Here is a 25,910-nt window from a genome sequence, read left to right on the forward strand (position 1 = left end):
CCACTAGTGAAGAGCCTGAGATATCTGCAACCATGGCCACTCTACCCTCCTCTTGTGAAAACTCCCTTTTACCTAGGTAAAAGTTCCTTCACTGTCACTTGTGTTCATTGCCTCTCATTCTACAACTGCAGCTCTCTGAAAAGGGTCTGGCTCTGTCTTCCTCACAGTCACCCATTAGTAGTTAAGAAGTATCTAGGCTACTCTATAGCTACTCTATTGTTTCCAGACTCCAAACCAGTTTGTCAAGTTTCTCCTCCTAATCATCTTATCCATCCTCCACTGGAGTCCCTCTAGTTTATCAAAGACTTTTTTTGTACTAAAGCCTCCCAAACTGGATACTGTACTCCAGAGGCAGTGTCTTGAATGCAGAAGAGAAAGGAAAAAATTGTACTGCTCAAAGTGTTTCCTACAAATTTACTAACTCAGTCCAGTACACAGCTAGACGTCATCAATACAAAAGAAGATTATAAGTCATGTTCAACTTGGCCCCTAGGGTCCTTAAGCCCTTTTCTGCAAAGCCCTTTCTGCAAAGTTTTCATCATCAGTCATCACCCAGCCACTGCAGCTGCAAGGTGTTTATCTGTTTTCAGCTGCAGGGCTTTGCTTTTGCATTTGTTGAACTTCATCACATTTCAGCTGGCAGCTTCTCCAGCCTGCTGAGACCTGGATTCATAATTTTGAAGAGAAGTTGAACACCTGATTATACACCTCCAGGTGAGACTGCATGAATACCAGTCAAGGTAACAATGGTCAAAGGAACATTCCTTCCTAAAGTCCCTCTACCATGAACACACGCTCAATTTTTTAACAGGATCCCTCAGGAGCTGAAGCAATCCAAGAGGATGATGCTCTCAGAGGAAAGTAAGCACTATGAACAGTAAAAATGGTCAAGAAACAAAGGTGTTGCCATCAACGATGGAAATGCACTGCTTAAGCTCATTCAGCTGTATTCATTTCCAGGGAAAACAATTTTCTTTTTCAAAAACAGGGTGAAAACTAGGTTCATACTTCCAATTCATCTCCATATTTATAATTCAGCAAAAGGAAAAAGTAAGCCTCAAAATTTATGGGGTTGTGCTGTAATGTTCTGAAAAGAAATTGAAATAGGATCAATTGAAATAATCAGCTAAACATAATTTAAACAAGAGCAGAGAAACCAGAGAGCATAACATAGTAAAAAAATTTCACACTGATTTGCACATGCCTTAAAGGCCCAGATAAACAGCCTTTTGCAGGTTTTAGATATGAACATGTGGGGTTTTTTGCTACCACATCAGTTATCTGGTAATGAAAAGGTTGTATGTCACACAGACCCTGAGTTACTGGTGCTGCACTAAAGTTACATTTGTTTTATTAAAGTTCATGGGAGTAAACCACTTGCAATGCTATAATGTGGTAAAAAAAATCAAGCAGACTTTGGACTGTATAATTAGTTTGGTTTTTTGGGGTTGGTTTATTTTTTGGAGTTTTCTTGGGGGGGTTGGTTTTGGGTGGGTTTGAGTAGGTTTTTTTTGGGAGGTGGCGCCAGGGGTGTTTGGTGGGGAGGGTTGGGGGATTTGGCTTTGCTTTGTTTGGAGCAATTGAGATCTAGTGTTGTTTTTCTTGTTGGGGGAGTAGCTGGGTTTTCCCTTGGTTTAGGGGGGTTTTGAGTTTCTTTTTTTTTGCTTCTGTTTTTTTTCTTTTTTTTTTTTTCTTTTTTTTTTTTTTTTAATTAAATCAAGCCTGAAAAGAACTGCTCTAAATAGCCTGAAAGTGCAACTGAGTTAAGGACAATAAAAACCCAGGCACCCAGATGAAGTAGCTCCAGAGGTTAAAACCCAGGATCTATAATTTGCATCATAATGGGATCGGCTGTTTTGCACAACAAAGAAAAAGTCATAAAGCTGACGGGACTATTAGCCCCTTTTGAAAAGGCTACAAACCCCACCATTAGCATGCAAATAAATATTTTCTAGAAGCCTGATGGTGTGAGAAACACTTCTCAGTGGTAACACAAGGACCATATTGTTCCAGTCTGATGCTGAGCCACTTTGGGGTAGTTTCCAGATAATTCTCCATATCAGCTCTAGTGTCACCTGTTAAAGGTGAGATCTCAGACTGGCTTCTGCACAACGGCTCTATCTTCACTTTCATTTCAAGATAAGGTTACCTTCCTTGATAGAGATGCTGGATTATGATAACTAGATATTATTTACCTACCACTTTTATGCATTATGCCCTGCACTTTACAGAGCTGGGACTTCAAAATGGCCAAGTGACCTAAAATCATCGATGCTATACAGAACAAGAAACATAGAATCATAACTGTTTGGGTTGAAAGAATCTTTAAAGGCAAAACCTACAATGAGCAGTGACATCTTCAACTCCATCAGGCTGCTCAAAGCCCTGTCCAGCCCTGTCTTGAATGTTTCTATGGATGGAACATCTATAATTCCCGTGGGTGACCTGTTCCAGTGTCTCACCACCATCTCTATAAAACACTTCTCCCTTATATATAATCTAAACTGACCCTCTGTTAGTTTAAAAGCATTACCTCTTGTCCTGTTGCTACCTATCTGACACAAACTGTCCCAATCTTTCCTAAAAGCTCCCTTCAACTTAAAGGCTATCATGAGGTCACTCTGGACCCTTTTGTTCTCAAAGACAAACAACTGGAGCTCTCTCAGCCTTTCCTCATAGCAGAGGTGCTTCAGCCCTCTGATCATCTTTGAGGCCCTCAACTGCAAGACACACCAACTCCAAACAGCTGCAAAAAGCTCTTCTGCAAATGGAGTAAAACACAGCACTAGACAGTGCTGATTTGCCTGTCCATCAAATGATGAGTTGCATTGTAACCCTCTAAACAACCATGCTGGGTGGTGTTGGAACCCAGGAAATTCCTCTGGCTGCCCTGGAGGACTCGAGACCCTGGCAGGGGGCTCGGAGACCTTGGCATGGATTCAAAAACACCTGTGCCTTTGATTTTAGCCCTTGGGAAAAACAATTACCAACTTTGTATGAAGATGTACAAGCCACAAGAATTTGGATAGAATGTTAGTGAGTTTATCACAGGGTGAAATGTAGAATTTTGGGGTTTTAGAATGGGGGGCTCAGGAGGCAAGATGGAGGAATCTGGGCATGTCCTGCATTGCTCCTTCTACTTCCTGGCCTTCATCTTCTGCTGTGACGGTGGCACTTTTGGATTGGTTTAGGGTAGAGACAAACTGTCTAACAGGGGTGATAGTTATTGGAAATTTATTGTAAATAATGTACATGTAGTTTTTAGCATAAAAGATAACACCACCTCTGAAGGCAGTCAGTGTGCCATGAACCGACCTGTCAGACAGACCTCGGAGGGTCAGAGAAAGAATGTTATAGACAAAAAATAATAAATAACCTTGAGAACAAGAACAGAAGAATCTTGACTCCTTCGGCTGCTGGGCTGGGAAAAAGAGACTCTCTAACACATCTCAGGGTCATCATGACCACAGAGACCCCCGAGAGGCTGGCACAGAGGTAACCAAGCACAAAATTCTCATTGTTTCTGTTCTCTCTCTCATGCAGACACCAGCAGCACAGGAGGCCAGAAAAGCCATGATGCTAATCTTCCTCTCCCAGCCAGCTCTCCTATTGGAAACCACCAGTTTACCACTGCTCTGAAGCACCACGGGGAAAGGAAGGGAAATTTCTCAGGCTAAGTCTTCCTCCTGGCACCATTCCCTCTGCCAGTAGTTCACACACCCCCTCTGCCAGAGGGGAAGGATATGTAAAAGCCCTTTCACTGCCAGCAGCAGACACACTGTGAGTGCTTCCAGGGAAAATCTCGCCCTTGTTTCTGAGTGTACAGCTCTTGCTGTAAGCAACTGATCTTAACACATTTCAGCAGAAGTTGGAGTCAGCTCTTAAGTGCTTTGTGTGTGAAATGAATATGTCTGATGCATAAGACTGACCCAGGTTCTGGAATCTGGACACTGACATGCTCTATGTTCTGTCTGCAGCAACAGGCATTTTTCTGCTCTTGACTTTGAGGGAGTGTTGCTACCAAGGAGGTTGTTAAGTTCATTCTCCACAGGATTATCCCTTCTGTCCAGGTTAAGACAAAGAAGGGTTCCAGCCCTATAACAGGTGGTGAGCTGTGGACACCTGCTCTCTTGGCAGCAGAGCAAAACCACTATTTTGTTCTCACTAGCTACTAAACAGCCACGCAATGGTAATGCCATGCAGTCACCACCAATCTGAACTCACAATAATGTCTTAAAGTGAAAAGACTCCATGCTTCTGTATCAGTCCTCTAGGGCAATTAGCTACCTCTCCCTCTACCCAACTTGTTTTGGATATTGGCTTGGAATGCTGGAAAAAAAAAGTCTGTCACTTTCTAGATGTAGGCAGTGTAGGTTGTAACACTGATTATAAGCTACATGTTGGCAGGAGAGTATAGCAACAACACTTTCTGTTATTAACAGCTGGATACTTCTAGCCTCAAAAATTCCAAAGATTTCCGGTGGTGGTTGTTTTCAAATGTTATTAAAAAAAACCCTCCTTTGCTATGTATTGCAGTCATGCAGACAGGAGTAGCATTTCCTTTCTCAATATCAAATTAATTCTATTTCTACCATTAATTATATTATTACATTGAAAAGAATTCAAAATTAGCACTTGCTGCCCTCAGAAGCTGCAGAATATTTCAAAATATATGTACAGATATTAAACTATTAAATTAATTAATATATTAATCAAAATATATGTACAGATATTAATACTTCTCTTAAGTCCAGTAAATTTAGCCTGCAAGCAATAAGCAATATAGTTAACACACATTTTTCTTTCTGTGCTTAATAATATAATACAAAAAACTTAGCATTTTCCCATCTTTCTAAGGGGAGTATATGCCCTGATTGTAAATGTATAAGCTATTGCATTTAATTTCATTTGGACTGAGCAAACACAGATAAAACTGACTTGAAATTCAGTACAATTTTTCCCTCATGGGTAAGAAACTTCCCTTAAAGCACACTTTAAAATAAAATTGCCACCTGAGTAATTCATTGGGCCTAAAACTTCATAGATGTCTTCATCCTGAGATCAACTTCAAGTGGAATATTTCAAATGAATTATAACAAATAATACAAGCTGAAAAGAAGGCTTCTTCTGGAAGTACCATGGTATTTTGGCACAGCAGTGAAAAGGTAGGTATAACTTAGTCAGCTTCTGCCAAAGCAGAAACAAATTCTACATCTCTCCAAAGTCAAAATAAATACAGGAGCTTTGTTGGCAGCAACATTAGGCTGTCATTGTAAAAGTAAACAGAGACCCCATAGACCAAACCCACTGTTATTTCCATGCCATAGCAGAGAAGAGCAGGTTTGTCTCAAAAGGTTCTCCTGGCACTGTTTCAGAACTGATATTTATAAGTTTGTACCATGAATCAGAGTGCAAACTGCTGTTTAATGAAATATATTACACATCCTGGTCATCAAAACAACCCCTTTTTTTTCTTTTTTTAACTACATGTGATCCCATCCCTTCTTCATTCAGCCTGGAGGAAAGTGGGGAAAAAAACCCAAAAACAAGCAAGTAAGCAAGCAACTCCCTTCCTCCCAAAACATTAAAAAGAACCCCAATACTGGAGCCATACCTGTTCTCCTGGGCACAGCGTATTCTGCATCCTTCCTTAGGAATCACCAAGCCCAAATGCATCCTCAGCCGACAATTGGTGGGCCCTGTGTGGGGCCAGACATGAGTCCCTGGGTGCATGATAGAATATTTGATCTGCAAGAAGAGAAAGGCACATTTTTTAACACATTCTACTTCACAACTATGCTGCAGGGAGTCAGGACTTCATTTAGTCTCATCCTTGGTGATGGGTGAAAAGTATAATGCCATCTTTTGTTTGAGTTTCAGCAGCAATTCTATGTCATCCTAAAGGCATTTAATACTACAAAACATATGTCTTGTGGTGTGTGTGTGTGAAACCAGGGGCATATTTGTGAGTGAAAGTACACTGTTTTAATTTTACTTAAAGTAACCAGTATTCATACTTCAGGCTGAAAATATCTTCTGCCTACAGTCAGAAGATATTAAATCTTGTCTTTCCTATGGCAAGATTTAAAAGGATGGACAATAGGAGACACAAATCTGTGTTCATCAGACTGGCCAGCCCCTCTCAGATGACATGTCTGTGGAGGTCACTGTCAGCCTCGGCTGTAGCAATCATGAGAAAGTGGAGCTCAAGATCATGAGTGGATGGAGAAAGTAAAAAAACAGAATTACTATGCACAGCTTCAGGAGAGCAGATTTGGTCTTGCTCAGGGATCTGCTGGGAAAAATCCCATGAGAGAAGAGGGGTCTAGGAGAGATGGTTGATTTTTAAGTAGCACCTTGTCCAAACTCAATAATTCCTATGTGCAGGAAGCAAGGCAACCAGAAAAAAAAAGAAACACGAAAAGGAAGCAAACAGGAGGTGGAAGCAGGGTCAGGCCACTCAGCAGACTGTAGAGATACTCTCTGCATGGGCAGGGATGAGGTTGGGAAAGTCAAAGCTCTCCTGGTGCTGAATCTGGAGATAGAACTGAAGGGTAACAGGAGAGATTCCTACAAATATCTCAGCAATAAAAGGAAATCTAGGAAAAACATGCCCACCTACTAAACATGACAGAATATCTGATGACAAAGGACATGGAAAAGGCTGAGGCACTACACGTCTTCTTTGCCTCAATCTTTGCTGGTCTGACTTTCAGGAGCGCCAGGCACCTGAGACCAGTGAAATAGACTGGAGCACTGATGAGTGATCTTCTGTGGATCAGGTTAGGGAACATTTAAACAAACCCAACAACCTGGTTCGTGGGTCCTGATGGGATCCATCCATGAGGCCTGAGGGAAATGGATGATGTGAATCCATACATAATCCAGGCAGTCTTTGAAAGGTCACTGCCACCAGCAGACGTCCCCTGGTAGAAAGGAAATGTTGCTATCTTCAAGAAGGACAAGTAGGATGGTCTGAGGATGTACTGTCTAGTCAGCCTCACCTCAACCCTTGGAAAGGTGATGGAGCAAGAAATCATGGAAACAATTTTCAAACACATGAAGGAAAAGAATACCTGGGTGTAGCCAGTATGGGTTTATGAAGGGGATTCTGTACTTTACCAGCTTTCTGTGGTGAGGTTTCTAGCTTGGTGGATATTGTTTATCTCAACGTTAAGTCTGCCATAAACATCCTAATCAACAGGGTGAGGAAATAGAATCTAGATAAGTCCCCAGTGAAGAGGATTGAAAGCTGGCATTTAAGCCAGGCTCAACGAGTTATGATCAGAGGCACAAAGTCTAGCTGAAGGACACTCATCAGAGGTGCATCCCAGGCTCAGTACTGGGTCCAGCACTGTTTAAGAGCTTCACAGTGACTCAGAAGATAGGACAGAATGCATCCCCCTCAGCAAGTTTGCAGATGATAGAAAATTGAATAGGAATGGCCAATACACTACTTTTTTTTTTTTTCTTTCCCGCCTTTCATAAGGACCTTGGCAGGATGGAGAAAGGAGGAAACACCTCATCTTAAAGTATTTGACAAAAGGCAGCATAAAATTCTGCCCTAGGGAGGCATGCACCAATACAGGCTGATGGACAAGTGTCTGGAAAGCAACTTTCTAGAAAGAGACTTTGGGGTCCTCACAGGGGGGCCCTCAAAGGGTCCTCACAGTGCCCAAATTAAGCAGGAGCCAGCATTGCAGCAAAGTCACCAACAGCTTCCAGGGCTGCATTATGGAGAGCTCTGGCAGCCCACTGAAGGAGGTTATCCTTCCCCTAAGAGTTCATGAGAGGTCTTAAATGTTGGACCCAGTTCTGTGCAACCTACTGTGAGAGAGACTGGAGCAGGCGAAGGGTAAAAGGGGATTAAGGGATGGGAGGAGCTAACATACAAGGGGAAGCTGAGGTAGTTGGGACTGCTCAGCCTGGAGAACATAAGGTTCAAGGAAGGATCTTATCAATGCATTTAAATACCTGATGAGAGGAGTGAAGAAGGCAGAGGCAGGCTCTTCTCAAAGGCATCCAGGGAAAGGCAAAGAGGCAATGGACACAGATTGAAACACAGCAAATGCCATTTAAGCATAAGGAAACACTTTTTTTTTACTGAAAACAGGAACAGGTTGCCCAGAGAGGCTGTAGAGTCTCTATACTCAGAGGCATTCAAAACATGGCTGGACACAGCAACCTGCTCTAATTCATCGTACTTTAAGCAAGGGTAATCTCCACATTTCCCTTCTCACCTCGACCTTTCTGATTAATTCTACAACAACTCAGGCTACAGGAAGCATGAATAATGCATGACAGGAATGAGAAGTACCTTTTCAACTGAGAAATCTGCACATTTGGCTGGAACAGAGTTTTGATAAATGTTACAGATTAAGGTGTTGCATGCTCTTCAACTGTTAACAGAACCAGCAGAAGACAGCGTGTGCCTCTTGTCTGAGCTTTTTTTGTGTCTCTAAGCTGAGGTTTCAGCTTACTGGCAGTTTCTTATGACAGCAAGTGATGAGCTCCAGTGGCTGTGCTGAACACAGATCCTCCCGCACAACTCTGCTACACTGTGATGTGTTAGACCCTGACACAATGCAAACAAGTGGTGATGCAGGACGCTTACTAATATCTGAGCTAAACAATTCTGTAATGCCAATATGCCAGCACTGAACATTGATTGCTGTCATGTACATGATCTGCCCATGCAGATCAGTCTGGGTATGTCTGTGAATTATATCTGCCTGCTGTGCTCAAGTGATAGAGGTAAATTGTTCTAAACTACCAATGAGTTCTACTATGGCTGCAATGTAAGAAATGTCCAGAATTAAAACTAGCTGTGATACTTTTAGTTTACTGTTATTTTTAAGAAGAATGTTACAATTTTGATCACCTCCTATTGTTCTATACAGTGTCTCAGCAGCACTGAGCAGGTAGTTGATTATTTTAGATTTCATTTATCTTTGTCACTACATGAGGTGACCAAAGCATCCAAATAGTCTATTCACCACAGAATTCTTTATTTCCTGATAGTGTTTGCTCCCATAGCTTAGTGGTGCTTCTGTATGTGACTAGGGATCAGCAGGCATTTTAAGTTTATTTTAGCAGTAACATCTCAGTCATGGCTAGCATAAAACTAAAATTGCCCTAGGCATCTCATAATAGTGGATGTAAAACTTTGGACTTCAAGAGCACAATTTTTCAGATTATTTTACATTTATATGTTCAAAATATGTGACTACAGTTACAGGTTTAAATAAGCAACATTTCTGCAAACCATATTGTGGTGATAACTACAGAGCACCAAGAAATTATGAACAAAACAGTAGCTCTCCAAGAGAATCTGCTCTCAGGGAGGGATCCACTTTGGCTCTGGATGTGACTGAGAGCAGTTTTATTGTAGCCACATTGAGTGTGATGACTTCTAATCAGTTATATTCACTATAACCTGGCTTTGCAACCAATTCATGGAACAACAGCTTTGTTCATTCCCACAGCAGTAACCACCCAGTGCAGTTCTGCACATCAAAAGCAAGGGACTGGCCAAAAAGATGAATACATGCACTCAAGGGTCTGAAACAGGGCTAAATTAGCACTGGGTTTTTCAACTTTTGCATCCTTATTTCACCACGTGAAGTATATTCTCACATAGTTATTGTAGACAAAATATAATAACTTGGAAAAAAACGAAAACTTATGTCCTACACAACCAATGCATGTGCATTGACCTATACAGTTCTACTGCATGATTAAGTGAGGTTTACTGATAGCTGAATAGTCATTGTAGGCACGTGAAACAAATGTTGTTGGCACCCACACTCATGGATGTACAATTTCTTTCCTTCATCTTCAGGAAAGAAGCATGTGGCAGCACTATTTGGCTTCCACAAGGTGATTCTTCCTCTGTCTAATGCAGCCAGGCTGGGGTGGACAGGTGAAGTTTATCACAGTGAGAATCTGGCTCACTAAATTAGTCATGTGAAGTTAGGTTCAGATCAGAAAATAAAGCTCAGGTTAGAAAGGACCTCATCCAGCCTCCTGCTCGACGGAGGTTAGGCTATGGGTCAGATCAGGTCACTTCAGGCTGAGGTTTAGTAAGGCTTTACTTATTGGTTGACCCATGGCAAATAACTACTTACCTACCATGAGCTCCCAGGAAACAAAAGGTAAAATGGCTCAACTAAGAAGTCCACAGAAAGGCTTCAGCTAACATATTTCACCTGGTATTTGCTGACAGTTAAATAGGGGCATATTTTTATTGTTAAGTTTATCGTATGCTTGAGGCATCATTAAATATATCAAAATTGTGCATTCCTCTATACATGTCCCTCTATTCTCCAAAACCACCTGCTCCCAGCATTATGAATTTGCAAAAATGAAGAAGTTTGCCAGGTACCTGCCCTCTTCTGCAGCCAGTAGCTTCTGGGAATCTTTCCAATAAAGCACAGGTTTTCGGAACACTTTTACAAGCATTCTCATTTTTTCTTCCTAGTGAAAATAATGGATAGAGCATTGGTAAGAGCAATGAATGAACCTTTCCATTTTCTGCTTTGCAGAAGAGCAACAAAGCTGCCAAAGACCTGACACTGAGAGACAGGTAAATATTACTGTTCTCATTTTAGGACCGTGCAACCTAAGTACCTCCATGTTCTAATATCATAGCAGCCTACACATTTTACTTTTACATTATTTGTGAACAGCAGGCTTTCTTCCATTTAAAAAGTGTTATTTTAAATGTATAATCACTAATGTGGATGCATAGGAAAAAAAAGATTTAAAATGCCCCCAGTATCATAAAATTTCAACACCAGATTATATTTTGATATAAATTTGCCTTTAATATTTTATTTTAAAGTACTCTTTCATATGTGGAGTTTTATAAGAATTTAAGGTCTTTCCAAGAGTTGAGCTTCCCAGTGCACAGCGCAGGGGCAGGGCAGCAGGCTCATTAAAGCCATATTCTTTTGCTCACACCATTTCTGAATGACAGAGCTCCCCTAGCTGGCAACCCAGAACTGAGGATGTGCCTTCTCCCAGGTCCCCATCTTCCCTCAGGCTTACCCTGTACTATGCCACAAGAGGAGTGCACTCATTGAACAGTTACCATACTCAAGGGACCCTTAGAGGTATTTGGAGACAACATGGTTTAGAGTGAAGAACTCCTGCTCATTGTCACAGGGATCCCAAACACTGTTTTATCAATTCCCTTCCTCCGTATACTGATTACAAAAACAGTTTTAGAAAAAGCTGTATTGATAGTCCTTACTAAACTATGTGAATCTGAGATCATGAAATTGAGGAAAGACAAGAAGTACAGACTGCTTTACCTTGTTGCCATAAGGTAAACTGGCTCCAGTCTCCTTTCTCCCGTAGGTTCTCATCTTCAGGCAGGAAGAGGCTTCGTTTTTTATCCATCACAGCAAGACCCTCATCCCGAATGAGCTTCCAGTTTTTCTCTAAGGACTGTTGTGAGAGACATGTTACTGCACTGAGAAATTACTGTGTTTGGCTTTAGTATAATTTTTAGTTTTTCCTGCCATTATTAGCTTTTTTAATATATTTAAAAGCAATAAAAGAAAGCATTTGCCGTTATTATCAAGTTGCTTTAAATTCTGTTCCCTTTTGACACGTTAAGGCAGGAAAAATAACTTTCATTTTCAAATCTTCAGATTCAATTACATTGGGATTGTAAGATTTCAACAATAGCCAGCCTCTTTGCAGACCAGGCCTCACTTTGACTTGCTTTTTGATGAGCCTAAGGGCTCTTTAAGTAATCATTTTGTATTGCAAGCTAAATGTATTGATCTTCCTAAATGATGTGCATGTGACCTGGAATCATTCCTGCAACTGGAAAACCACTTACATAACCTGGAACTCCAGGTGTTGGCGCAACATTACAGGCCGAAGAGGCCAAATTAAAACAGACCACTTGAGTTGAAGTTTATGACTGAAACTTTCAAAATGGCTTGTGCTGAGATTCACTTGCATGTGTTGATGCTGTTGCAAAAGTCACATACAACTTGAAATGCCAGGTGATCATTTATGGACACAATGATTGAGAATGTGTGAGCTGCCTGATACTTCATACATACAAACCCACAAAATAGCAGAATTAAAATTTCTGTTCTCTTCTGCCTTAGGACATTATATTTGGAGAAATCAGATAGCTTAGAAAACCTTTTATTCTACCAATAATAAGTAATTTTAATGTTATAGCACTATAAGTGGAAAACCCACAGTATAACAATGGGTCTGGATAAAAGTAACTTCAATTTCCCAGCAGCTTACTTTTCTCACTAAACCTTATTTTGGGTGAATAGTTTTCATTATTCCTCTGTGCTCTTGAACAATGCATTTCTGTAAGACATTTTCAATCCATTTCACACTGAAATAACCTATGGTATGTTCCCACACTACCTCCTTATATGATGAATAGAAGGTGATATAGCTAGCTGATATAAGTGCCCCCTTTTAGTCTTAAAACTTCATATGTTTATTAGCCATCCTCATGTAAAATAAACAGTTGCATTTTCCACTTGAGGTCTTTTTACTTAAAGGAAAAGTTGCTCTGACAAAATTGGTTTGTATTGCTATATCATAAAAGGCTCAACAAAGCAAACTTTGCCTAGAACACGTCTATAATACAGCTACTTTCTCCCACTAGAGCCATTTTAGCTAGGCTAAAATGTATGAAAATATGGATTTCACTTCTGTTATTACAGTAATCTCTATCATAACAAATTGGTTTTTTCTCTCACTTATCAAAAAATGGGGAAGAATGCTTATTTTTCCTAGTGTATTCACATTATTCTCCCTCATTGATGGTTTCTATAACACTCATTTAACAGCTAGCATTAAGTAAAATTGCAAAGACTTGTTTCAATATCTTTGGAAAACTGACTTTTCCAAATAGTGTAGGGTACAGAAAAAGATCGAAAATTTCCACCTAATCAGAGATGTATATGAGAACAGTGCTGCTACTTATTCAGCACTGCCCTATCTACAAAAGGAAATGCCAGCTTGAGTACCTGGTTTGGCATTGGCTGGAGAAGAGAAAGATGAAAATAACCTACACTCACACCAGCCCCAATTTAAAGTGATATAGAGCAACAAAACTGGAAAACTTTCAAAGATATTCCAAGTTCTTCTGTGCTTCCTCAAACTCCTCCTACTTCCTCAGCTGAAAAAAGGTAAGAGGGAGCATTCATCCATGCAGACAAAACGACACATGAAGAGCACTGGTGGTCCAAGGCATTGTAGGCAACAGCTGCTCTGTCCCCTCTACTGTCCCTCAAGTGCCACAGGTTGAAGGTTAACCTATAAAGGTGAGTGTTTGTCCTTGTGTTTAAAGGCTCCCTCCCCAACATGTTAGATACAAATTTATTTCAATACCCCTCATCAATTTAGAGCTAAATCCTCAATGGTTTTAGACATAAATTGCTCAGATATCAATAGGGTTTCTGTCCTGAAAACACAGACCCCATCTGTAAAACACACTGACAGTGCTTCATAATGACCAACAGAAAACTCCTGGGAGAAATAAATTGGGGAGTTCAAACACCAGCCAGCCTTGTCTCCCTGACACTACAGACTCTCAGGGATATCTTGAACAGTAAGAACACAAAAAACATTCAAACATGTTTAAGTCCAGGACTTGGACTTACAGCTCCTAATCTAAGAATTGGTATCTGCAGGAAAAAAAGTTAAATGTACTTATGCCTCCATGATATGAAAGGATTCAAGCTCCAGGTTAGAGCAAAAAATTAATATTAAATTTGGTGCAGTATCCTGATTACAGCTGAAAAATCAGGAGGCAACAAGCACTGGGAGCATATGCACTTGTTTGCTGGCAGCTGATTCCCATAAACCTCCATATGGCTTTTTAAACACAGTTTCTAATAACAATTGAAGTTTACAGTTGCTGTACATCTGGCAATAATGTAGATTTTATTTAAATAGGGATTGTTTAATATGGGAGGTTTTTATATGAGACTATTACATTGAAAGTATCCTTACTCTGTCAAACCCTTTCAAAGTGTGGTTATAAATGACACAGGAAGAGATTAAGAGGTGGCTACCCCTCCTGTGAGGCATAACTACTGACCACACATCCATTTTAATTCACTGAACTATAAAATAAAATCGTGGTGAAGAGTTTAATGTACTTCACTTTGTTATGGAACAGAATAGGAAAGCATTCACAATCAGTTACCACATCTCCGCTGGGTAACGCTGATAACCTCCAAGCAAGGGGGGCAGTGTTTTAAACTGTTCAAAATAGATTCCTTGCACCCATCCAATCACCCACAGAGCTCCAACATCAGCACTTGTATGCATCATCTTTGCTCTTTTCAACACAAGGCTCCCCTTAAAGCATCCAACCACACTTTAAATACACATTTCAATTTAATTTCTCCCTTGCCTATGAATGTTTAGCTATTATTACCAAAACCATTAAGGCCCAGCTGTCAGCCTATGGAAAACTATAAAGATATGCTCTGTTGCCAATACTTTCACTGTCTTTCTGCACTTTTCTTGATGCACTTGCAAGTTTATATAATAAAATCTAAGCCATCAGAGAAAAGCAAAAATACAAGATCTACTTTAATCCATCAGTAAATTGTAGTAAATTATTGGCAAAGCATTGTCTGGGTCCTTTCCAAATGTCAAAGGACACAACATGCAGAAAGGACAAAATTAATTAAGTCATTGCCTACATATTAATTTCAGACGAGTGGAAAGTCTCTAGGATCCAACATCATTGTATCTCTTTTATTTTTTTTAATGAGCACCAGAATACAATAATGCTATAAATGAAGTTCTACAGAAGGTACTGGAGAAAGATGCAATGACTCAGACTGGCTGAGGAAAGCTAATCATTCCAAGGGAAAAGGATGGGTTGTCAAAGATGAAAGTAAAGTTTCCTTTCAATTGAGGTCAGTGTACACAGTATATACCAGTTTGTACAGTATATATACATATTGAATTCTACCATGGTATCTGGAAGAATTTCCCACACAGACAAAAGAGAAATGCTATGAAATGAAGCAGTAGGAACTAACTGTTGATTGGTTTCTGCTTTGTGAGAAGGGGAAATAATTATTTCAACTAAACCATGTACAGAAGTTGGAGTACTTCAGAAATTAGAAAACTAATGTCATCAATAATGTTTTGCTGCTTCCTGAAGAATACTACCTCTAGTCTTGCTTGCTTACAGCATTGTATGTAATTAGAATTGAACCTGCTTTCTTTCAGAACTTCAAGTATTTTCTTGAGTTACAAAAAACACAACAATACAAATATTTGTCCTGACGCATATAACTACATTTTGGCTTTATACTTTAAACTGTGAGTGTTGTTTTAAAGATCTTACTGCTCCCAAATTATGATACCTGTACAAGCAATTTACCAGTGACAATTTAATCTAGATTCACTGACATATTGCTAATAAAACAGCCAAAACGTGTACCACCAAATGAAACGGTGTTATTGAATTCCAGAGAGGCAGTTGTACTGTGGAGGTCTGGGGTGAATTTTTATCCTTGCTGGTTTTCTGAGCAGCTCTTCTAGAAGCCACTCAAGATGCTGATCCAAACCAAGACCTTCATATATGACCTGATTCACCTGAAAAAAACCTTCAAGGTGAAGCTCTGGCCATTTTATAACATCAAGTGAATTCTTTCACCCTTCAAAGCTGACTCATGCCAAGGGTGAATGGATCATTACCTTCTGAGACATAGGAATTTGAAAGGTTTACATGTAAGGAACTGTAAAACAACACTGCATGTAGCTCTAAAACACTAATCAAATAATATTCATACTTCCTTTTTGTTTGACAGAAACATATTAAGAAGTTCCCAGTTTCTCCATATCTTTTATGGCAAGAAGCATCCATTCCACACATACCTCAAGAATTAATTCAATATGAGAACGTTTCATGTGCTAGCCCATAAAGCTCACTGCTTTTTGGTGTGGCTGAGATCACATTGGAGAATCACACTTTAATCTAAATCTCTAGCTTTATTTTTGTTGCCATCAAAACCATAACAAAGAGCAATCTTCCTTTTTAAACTACTTTTATTTTTTTTAAATAACCATCTTTCCATAGTGTTTTTTTTAAACATGCTATGTAACTAAGTATAAAGAAACAACCACTCTGAAGGAGTTTGTTCCTTACAAACCTACTTTTTTGGGTTTAAATAATTTATCATAGTGGATTCTCTAAATGACACACCAATAATTGAAACATACAGGAAAAAAGGGTCTTCCTAATTTTTTAGGAATTATTATTAGAATTATAGTAAATTAATAAAAAACAATGTAAATTTGGAAATAAAAGCTACTGTTATGAACAATAACCACACTACTTGCATGCATTAAATAAACAAAAACCTTTTAAAGAATTTAAATTCTGCATTATTACCTTTTGTTAAATCCATCACTGGGAACCTACACTTGTTTCTCTCATGCAATTAAAAGCTTCTATAGTCACTAAATATTAGACAAGGGCTCAAAAGCACAGCCTTTCCTGACTAATTAAAAATTCACAATGGGTATTCCAGACATTACCAAATTGTGCTGTCATTTTCCACTTGAGATGTTACATTTGTCTACCATGCAAATTTTGTATTTATTAATAATTTCAGCCAGCCTGTTCCCATTCTCAAATTTGAAAATGTCTAAGCTTATTTTATAGTATCTTATTTAATTCTTGTGCTCAGTTTGACAGTGCTGTCTGGAATTCACAGTCAGTAGTTCTGACCTTATTGATTAGCGTTTTCCCTGCTTAATAACTGAAATTATAGCTGCAATTTTAATAAAAACAAAAGTATAATGAAGTCTTACCTTCACCAGTTCTGTATATCCAGTTTCCCTTGCTGTCCACCAAGGCTGAGCCTTCAGTCCCTTGACATTGTAGAGGGAGCGCTGCCAAACTGATGCAAAGTGACCTCTTTGGTACCCAAGCTCATACCACTTGTATGCCTAAAACATTGCAATTGTAAACAATCAAACTCACATCAGCCAAGCTCCTACAGGAAAAAAGTAACACTTCCTGGCAAGACAGAGACTGTCTCTTCAGATGTTGGGGTTATTCTTTCAATAAAATGTACTAATGAATACTTTAGGAAAAAAAAAACCACAAACAAAAAAACCCAAATAACAAATTAGATCAGTCGGCCAAGAGAGTCCAGTTCAATGTTAACAAAACAGGATAATCTTCTCACAACCATTCACATCAAATATGGGCTGATAATTCATGCCCTTGGACTTGGAATATCCAATTGTTTCTCATCTTATTCAATTGCATTTTCTCTGTTTCAATCTTCTGCCTACATGTGAAAGATGACTGTCTTCTGCTGCCAGTGGAGATGCTGTGATGATGAAAACAATGATGACTTAAAGTGTTAATAATCTAATACTTACATGCACCTGAGTTTCTACAAATATTTTTCATCTCACCCTAACTGATCACACGACAGAAACCTGCTGAAATTAATACCGGACCTTTTTTTGTCTTTACTCTCCCTTTACACAACTTGTTTTACCCCTGCATAGCAGCAAAAAAAGCAAAGCAAGAAAATGAGATGCTTGGAAAAAAAACATCCAGCATTTGTAGTACTGTGAGAAACCACATGCAGAGAAAGTTATACAGAGCTGCCTCCTTCCTGCCCAGCATTGCTGCTACAGCTGCAATAGTTCAGACAACATAATTTTAAAAAATCCTCCAATAAACAAAAAAATAAACACCCTTCCCCCAACCCCCCCCCCCAAAAAAAAAAAAAAAAAACCAAACCAAAAAACCCCCACCAAAAACTAAAAAAAAAAAACCCAAGACAGCTAAGTAGGGAAATATGAGAGCAATAATTCCAGATCCGAGGGACTGAGGCAGGTGGCAATCCCTGCCTTGAACAACTGGCCAAAGTCCTCACTGAGAGTTTGTAAACTTTCTTCAAGTTTTTGAAAATTGTTGTACTCTGATCTTTATAAGTCTCCCAAAGTATGGAGCAAAGTCTGCAATACATTGTTGCTCTACAGTATTTATTTGAAGTACACAAAAATAGTGTGGATGAACAGAATAACAGTAGATCATATATAAACTATCATCTTTTTTTGCCTAGAGAAGCTCAGTAAAATTGTGCATGGGTCAAAAAAATAAGGTAATACACAGCATATATTTAAATGTTGATGTTATCTTGGTTAACTGTCTGAAATGGAAGCATTAGGATTTATAACATTTGTTCCCCCAAATGCTAAAATACCAGTGAGATATCAATGATGGTTCATGCTGACTGCCTGCAATCAATTGCAATGTCTGGAGTTAGCCCAAACGATAAGGGGAATGAATTATTTGTTTCAGCCCCTGAGTGATGAGTATGAATGTTGCTGTTCTTTAAGATACATCAGCTATAATTACAACGTATAACACAATTAATTTTTATTTATTAGAAGAATTGTGCTAAAGAAATTGCCTTTATGAGGATGGAGTAGGGTTAGGCTGCCTCACTCATCCTTTCCCAAGACTCAGTGAAAGATTTCTTTTCTCATGCAGGTCTTGGCAGGGGAGCATGTACAGCTACAGCAGTGTAGCTCTCCTTTCCAGGACAGAAACTGTTTGAGATGCACTCAGTTTATCCAATCTATGTGCAGAGTGCTTTGTTGTGTAACAACTTCTAGGTTTTAACTTCTCTTTTCTTAAGCCAACATGGCATTTTATCAAATTATAGTTGGAAAGGGCATACTCAATACTGCTCCCCTCACATTTCCCAAGGCCACATTCATAATTCCTAATTTAGCTCTAATAGATGAATATCTCCCTTCAACAAACCTTCAGTGATAGCAATTTCACATCTAACTTAAATATTGATCTGTTTCCTTGATTAAATCTTGAAATTCAGCAAATCTAGCAAGGTCAGTGAGGAAAATTTAGCTGAACAATGGACTTTCCACTGATAAATTTAGAAGTCTCCTCTATCCCAAGAAGTTCATTTGTCATTAATTAAACTTTTTCTACAGCAGATTTGGCCATTAACTCCATAAACATTAACACATAATAATCCTGGAGTTAGAGATGCTGTACATTAATTACATCTGTGTGGTATCTTTATTCAAACAAATGGCAATGGGATGTTCTAGGCTCAGCAACTCAACCCAGAAGTGTCCCATGGAAATGTACAGGGAATTTGAGAGAAGGAGACAGAGTCAGATAGAGTGTGAAAGCAGACTCTGTGTGTGCATATGCTTCTAAGTAAAATGAAGTAAACTAATTCTCACTTATAAATGAACAATTTAAAAAAAGTCATTGGAAGAGTATTGAGGGAAGGTAATCTAGCTTAAAATTCAGATATTACATTCTAGATCTACTGTATGTATAAAGTATTGTAATAAAAGTTCCATGAATTATTTAAAAAAAAGGTAAACTGATGAACTAGACTTGAGAAAGATCACATACAGTGGCTTCACCACAGCCCACATGTCTGCAGTTCATACTGGAGAAGCACCTACTGACGGGGCCACAGCACTAAAGGGGTCAGCATTTTTAACAGTTTTCAGGTATTAATATTAGTTTTACAGCTTTAAGGTACTAATTATTAATAATTAGGTATTAATATTTTACAGTTTTTATGTATTCATTTTACAGTTTTTAAGGTATTAATTATTACTTACATTACTAAGTAAGTAATTAAAAAGCAGTGATTTTCATGGCTATTTCTACTCAGATTTTTAATGCTTATTCTCTTCATATTTCCCACCTAGGAATTGGATTTTTTTTTGCTGTTGTTTTTAAATTCATGCTCCTATTAAAATCCATGACTAATCAGAGTCTTCAGAAAAGGTCCTTTACTCCCCTGCCATGACAATAGTGGAAAGTCACATACTTAAATTTCACTTTTAGGTATAATTTGATTTCAAATAAACAAAAGAGAAAATCTTATGGCTTCCAGCATCATATGTTTGTTTTTGTTGGGCTCTCAACAGATACATAGTACAAATTTCTGTTTTCCTGATTGATTTGCTAATTTAGTTATTGAAAAAAATTCATAACTCAGCCCACACATTCAGTCCTCTCATGATCCTCTTTTATCTCATAAACATTGGTGCTTTTTCCTTGGAAATTAAGGAAGATTTACAAAACAGTGTTAGACAAGAACTTCTATACAGTAAAATACAAGTAACTGATTATTTTAACTCATTAAAATCTGTGTTGTAAGTGATATAAGCAGAACACCGTTTCTAGAAACATTTAAAATTTTTGTAAATTTTTAGTCCCTTGTTTCAAGCTGCCCTAGGCCAGCTTAAACATTCTCAGTTAAATCTAAAGCAAGGGATGCTACGAGATTGTATTGTAATGCCTACAAATGGATTTTTTGCTATTGATCATCTTGACTTCTACACACACAGGCTGGATTGTTGTTGCAATCAAACTACTCTTTGTTTTCAACAATAAACCCATCATTAAATGCTTTCCTGGATTCTGCAGCCACTCACAGATTTAGATTTTAAAGCAAGACATGTACCTCTTTGTCTCCCATTCTCTGTAATGCATCACCCAGATGAAAATAAAAACGTCCATCATCTGTGCCAGGGTCACCAGACTCCAGTCCTTCCTAACAATTACATAAACAAACAAACAAACAAATAAATAAATATGAAACTTATAAGAAAACTTAGAGGACTTCTAAAAGAGTTCATTTGATTGCTGTAAATAATCTGTCAATCCTATGCAAGAGACAGGCTATGAAACTAGGTAAAAAATGTCACCACCATGGTAACCTGGAATTTGAGCTGAATAAATACAATATGTAAGTAGAAAGTCATTGAGAAATGTTACCAGTTTTCCAAATCCCACAGCCTCTCCCTTCAATCCCTCTAAGACAGAGGCATATTCAGAGATGGATACTTGTCCCTGACCCTATAAACATTTACACAAGCATTTTATAAAGCTGGACCAAGGTTTTATTTTGTAGTGTTTCTTCCCAAATGCCAGAAGTATACATAAGGCTTCTCTGGATCTTTCAAGACTCTTAGGTTTGCAGCATACTACCAACCTCAAAGAATTTGAGGCTCAGAGTTCTGTACTTCAGGTTAACCATTAATAAAACAAACACTTGATGTTTAAGAATTGATGATTTTCAATGTACAAATTTGTTCCAGTTCATAAGCAGTGATACACCAGTATAACTCCAACAAATAGTTTAAGCAGTGATTTGTAATTAGCACACTTCTAGTCTGACACATTTTATATATTCCAATTCTACTGTTTGCTGGTAAAACATTTACTGTGGGTGAAAAAGTACCTGTAGATAAGGTATGCTCTCTGCTATCTTGTTTTCTGCCTTCAGGATGAAGCCATAATGTACTTTGGCAAAGCCATCATTTGGAGCCAGACTTAGAACCTGTTTGAGAGAAAATTGATTAAATACACCTATATGAATCCATGCAAATTAACAAATCTGTGTACATAATACTATTCAGTAATGCAATTGTATTTTCTTCCATTACAGATTCTCAGGTAAACTCTAGGCTTGTCTGTGCTTTCTTTTCCTCGTTCACTTTTGCGCTCTCTCCAGACAAACCAAACTTTGAAGTCTCAGAAGTAAAATTATTTCCACAGAAATTACTTTATTTTTCACTTGTCCTTTTCTACACTTCTATCTTGAGTTATAGCATGTTTCATTACAGAATTAAACCCACTATCAACACTTAAGTTACTTATTCTAGGTTGGAATAATCAGAAGGAAAGCAGCTACTCTTGAAAAAATCTGCAGGAGAAACATACCTAAAATAGTTTTAAATTAGATTTCCAGTGTTAGCAAACTAGTTTTTGCAAGAGAAATTATGTGAAATATGATGACCACAATTCAGAAAGAAGCTGCAATGTAATGCCAGCATCATGAGATGGGGATGTGAAAACTCTGGAACACCAAGGGCACTGCCAGCACAGTGGTGAACTGGAGCACTCTCTGGAACACTGTGCACTTTTCTGGCCATGGGAAAGAAGGCAATAAAAAGTCTACTGCACTAGTGACTCAATGTGAAAGCACACATTATTCTTGTGTAGTTGTGTGCTGCACTCTTTGACCAAGACCAAGCATGCTAAATTCAGCTAAAAGATTTTGTACCCTCAACAAGATTCAGATCGTATCTGAGTTTACAAACTGCCTTAATTCTGCAGAAAAGGGAAACTCATGGGCACATGTCCAGAGATGGATATTTCATGGGGACTGTGGAAGAGAAGGATTTGTGAGTACAGGGACAGATGTAGGGAAGGATCAGTGTATGGGGCAGTGTTTCAGAGGAAGGAAGTGTGAAGCTGCCAACCTGAATTCTGAAATATGCACCCCCGACACCAGTCAGATAATTTAAGGGCATTTGTCTTCCTCAGCCAAGGGCAAAAATTAGAGCAAATGTCTTGATCTACTTCCAGCTCAGCATTTCTATGATGTACATATCCAATATAATTCGTAGCTCTATGCAATATCAATTACATGGTTAAGTTAATCTGTTTCACATCTCTTCTTTCCTTAAAATAAGGGTGGACAGTTTTATCAAGATAGACCCTCAGCCTGTGAGGATCATCACAGGAGCCTGGCCGGCAGTGGAATTACAGAAGCTGATATCCACTGAATGTCTAGACAGCTGCTAAATGCAAAACAACAGACAGATGAGCAATTTATCTTGCCTAAATCCATTTTTGAAGCTACTAAACTTATGCTGGGGATAAAATGCCTGCATACATTATAGTTATTTCCCTCTGCCCTTTCCAGTCACTGTCTGACATCACTTTTCAATCAAAATAATTACAAGCAAAATCATAAGACATTTTCAGGACCAACTTCTTTCTTTTCTCAAATCTTAAACACACCAACTACATCCAAGCAAAACCAAAAATCACAGCCATGAAGGTACAAAATGTTACGAGTTAAAAATTGCAACATTTACACAGAAATTATGAAGGAACAAACAATTTGAGAATCAATTGGAAGTCCATAGTATGAGGCATTATTAGGAAAAAGTACCACAGTAAGGATGAGCTTGATCCCTAGGATAAGACTACACTACCACCTTCTGCATCTTATGCCTTTTGACTACAGGATTCTGTGTATAATTATTTTGATCCAAGAATCTGTACCTGCAGGGTGAAATGAAATGACTGACAGAAATATTTATTAGCCACATAATTTCGTTACAGTTTCTTTAACTATAGGATAAAGCTATCTGATTAATTAAGACAGAATAGAATTTTCTGTATTACGGTTCATTTAAACTATGCCGAGTTGCATTAAGGAATGATCTACATTCAGGGCCCCTAAAGAGAAGCAAAGAGATACAATCAGCAGAAATTACACTGGAAGTATTTAATGTAAATTGTATTACTCTGTTGCTGTTGCTGCGTGCAATATTAATTATGTTTAGAAATAAGTTTTACTAAACTGCTCATAGGCCATTAAATATTAATCATGAATATAGAAATTAACCTCTGGGGCTATCAGAGACTAATTAGCCATGGCAGAGTACTGTGTTAATGTGGATATTCTGGTTTTGGTACCTGAGATAGCTCAATCAGAGCTGGCTTAAGCCTGTCTCTATAATGCTGCACTGAACCATGCACACATGCCCCAGCAAGGAGGCAGAAAAAGAGATATTGTCTGAGTAACCAGTCTTACAATGTTGTCTTTTGCTGTGTTTTTTAATAATCTGTGGATGCTTGAACAAAAAATAGTTCTAATTCTACCAGAACTACTTTTAAAGTTATGTTCTCTTTGAAAACAGAAATAGTTCTTAACTCTACTAGGATTATACTTAACATTATGTTTCCATGTCCCTAAGTGAATTAAAAAGAAAATTATTTAATATTAGAGGCAAAACTGAGATCCTCTCCAGCTGGACACTATTTTCCATCTGTGGTTCAGTAAAAAATTCTGGCAAACAGAAACTAGAAAAGTGCATTTTGGGCAAGTTATACTATACCACACTACAGCTGGAAGCAAAAAAACTCTCTTGGTCTGAAGTTCAGTGTTTATACACATTGCTTCTGCAGCTAAAAGAAGAAACATATATTAAAGACTTTTAAAATAAGCTGCTCAGATGTAACAAATTTAGAAAGAAAAATAAGAATTGACAGGCAAATAAGTAAACTGGCTATTATATGCAAAGCATAGCAGAAAGTTTTCATCTTCTAGGATTCCCTGGGCATCTATTCAATTCCTTGGAGATGATGCAAGCCTGGGTTTGCATCTGAAATGGCGGGTCTGAAATGGCATGTGCTGTGATCCCATGTAGGGAACAATACCTGTGCAGAGTTCATCTGGTTGCATGTGCTCAGTGCATGCTTAACACAGATCAGTAACACTGAATGGAGATTGAAATGCTACAGCAGGAAGCAAAGATTTTGCCCATGAATCTAGCAGCTTCCCAGGGAATGGGAAACTTGGAGTTTAAGTTCCTCCACAGAGAAGAGTGTTTAACTACTTGGGAATTTTCCTGAGCAGCAGAAACAAGTACCACATACACAGGAATTTAGTCAACCATGAATAAGGCTAGAGGGAAATCAACAAAAAGCTGAGACTTTGAGTTGAATAAGGGGAATGCTCTCCTGAAAATGTGTACTGAAGTCTAAGATGCCTGTCCCTTCTGCATTAAAGAACACTTGAATAAAATGTATGAACATCCTTACACTGAAAAACAGAACACAGAATTCATAAATATTGGAGGTATCTACTTTGCAGCAATGAGTTCATGCTCTTGTCTGTGCTCTCTTAACATTTTTGTATCAAAAGATTACACAAGTGAGAAGGAGTTAGTCACACTGCAGAAGTTTCTCAGCTTTTTAAAAAATCATGGGAAGAGCAAGACTTCTCCACGAGGCCCTCAGAGCCACTATTCAGTTTGCCCCTTTCTCTACCATGCGGAGAATCTGAGCACCTATGGTAGGAGCTGAAAACCAAGCACTTTATAACTATGCCCTGCAACAGCTGAGCAAAGCACTCCAGAGCAGGCCATGCAGCCCCTAAGCAATCTGCCCAAAATCATGCAAGTAGAACCAAGAACCAAAGTGGGCACACATGAGATTCTCCCTGTTTCTTTGGGTATTATTTTAAAAATCCTTAGTGCAAACTTATCCTGAACTGCAATAAAAAATTACATTATTGTGTTGGAATTCAGCCTGAGTAATACCTAAAATACAGACAAACCCACCATGATTTTCAAAAAAGATGAATCCAAATCTTTTAAAAAAAAAACAAAAATATTTGTCCTCCATTTACAATGACAGAACATCACTCTGCTCTATTCTATTTTAGTGTTAGTGAACTATAAAATAGAATAGTTACACTGGATAAAGAAGAATGGAAAACAATATGTTAAAAGCACACCAGTTGTATATCTATTCTTCATCAGAGCCCTATGTATTTCTTCTGAAGTATATAAAACTCAGTATCAAAGTAATTATATAGCAAATTCATGACCTTCCTCCATGTATAAAAATCCCTGTGATTATTGAGAAATTCTAACAAATATGTTGTTTGCAACAAAACACTGAATAATTGCATGGGAAAATCTTGCCCAAAAGGAGTATGGTTTTGTTTTCTCAAATTCCTTGCAGCTTGAGTAGCAGGTTTGTTTAATAAATTCTACTTTTAAAAGCCAATATTTCCAATCCTCTGAGAAATTTTGACAGCAAGCCAAAAATTATTGGACAGAAATGTTTTATGGAAGGACCTAAAAAGTAGCCAAAGTAGCAAAGCAAACATTATTCTGGCAACATCTGAGACTACCAGAGGAGCTTGAGGAAAAAAAATGGTACTCCTAGTGTTTGGCTTCTGCTTCCCACCATGTGGTTGAACATCATCCTTCTCTTTCAGAAGCTATCAGAGATGAGAATCTCTTCAGCCCCCCAGATGTGGGGGATGGAAAACTGAGCC

General features: G+C 38.4%; 1 protein-coding gene across 8 annotated transcripts in view; it reads right to left on the reverse strand.

Annotated features, from left to right (window-relative positions):
• Nucleotides 1-25,910, reverse strand: part of ASPH (aspartate beta-hydroxylase) — a 112,145-nt gene that overhangs the window by 4,787 nt on the left and 81,448 nt on the right. For all 8 annotated transcript variants that reach the window (XM_063169311.1, XM_063169326.1, XM_063169293.1 and 5 more), the window contains 6 exons: nucleotides 21,285-21,383; nucleotides 20,505-20,594; nucleotides 16,834-16,971; nucleotides 11,316-11,451; nucleotides 10,385-10,476; nucleotides 5,615-5,748 (listed from right to left, as the gene is read on the reverse strand). In XM_063169311.1, coding sequence (XP_063025381.1) covers nucleotides 5,615-5,748; nucleotides 10,385-10,476; nucleotides 11,316-11,451; nucleotides 16,834-16,971; nucleotides 20,505-20,594; nucleotides 21,285-21,383 — 689 coding nt within the window. The remainder of the gene's footprint in view (nucleotides 1-5,614; nucleotides 5,749-10,384; nucleotides 10,477-11,315; nucleotides 11,452-16,833; nucleotides 16,972-20,504; nucleotides 20,595-21,284; nucleotides 21,384-25,910) is intronic.

Source organism: Melospiza melodia, chromosome 1 (genome assembly GCF_035770615.1).
Source record: "Melospiza melodia melodia isolate bMelMel2 chromosome 1, bMelMel2.pri, whole genome shotgun sequence".
In the NCBI taxonomy this organism is placed as follows: Eukaryota; Metazoa; Chordata; class Aves; order Passeriformes; family Passerellidae; genus Melospiza; species Melospiza melodia.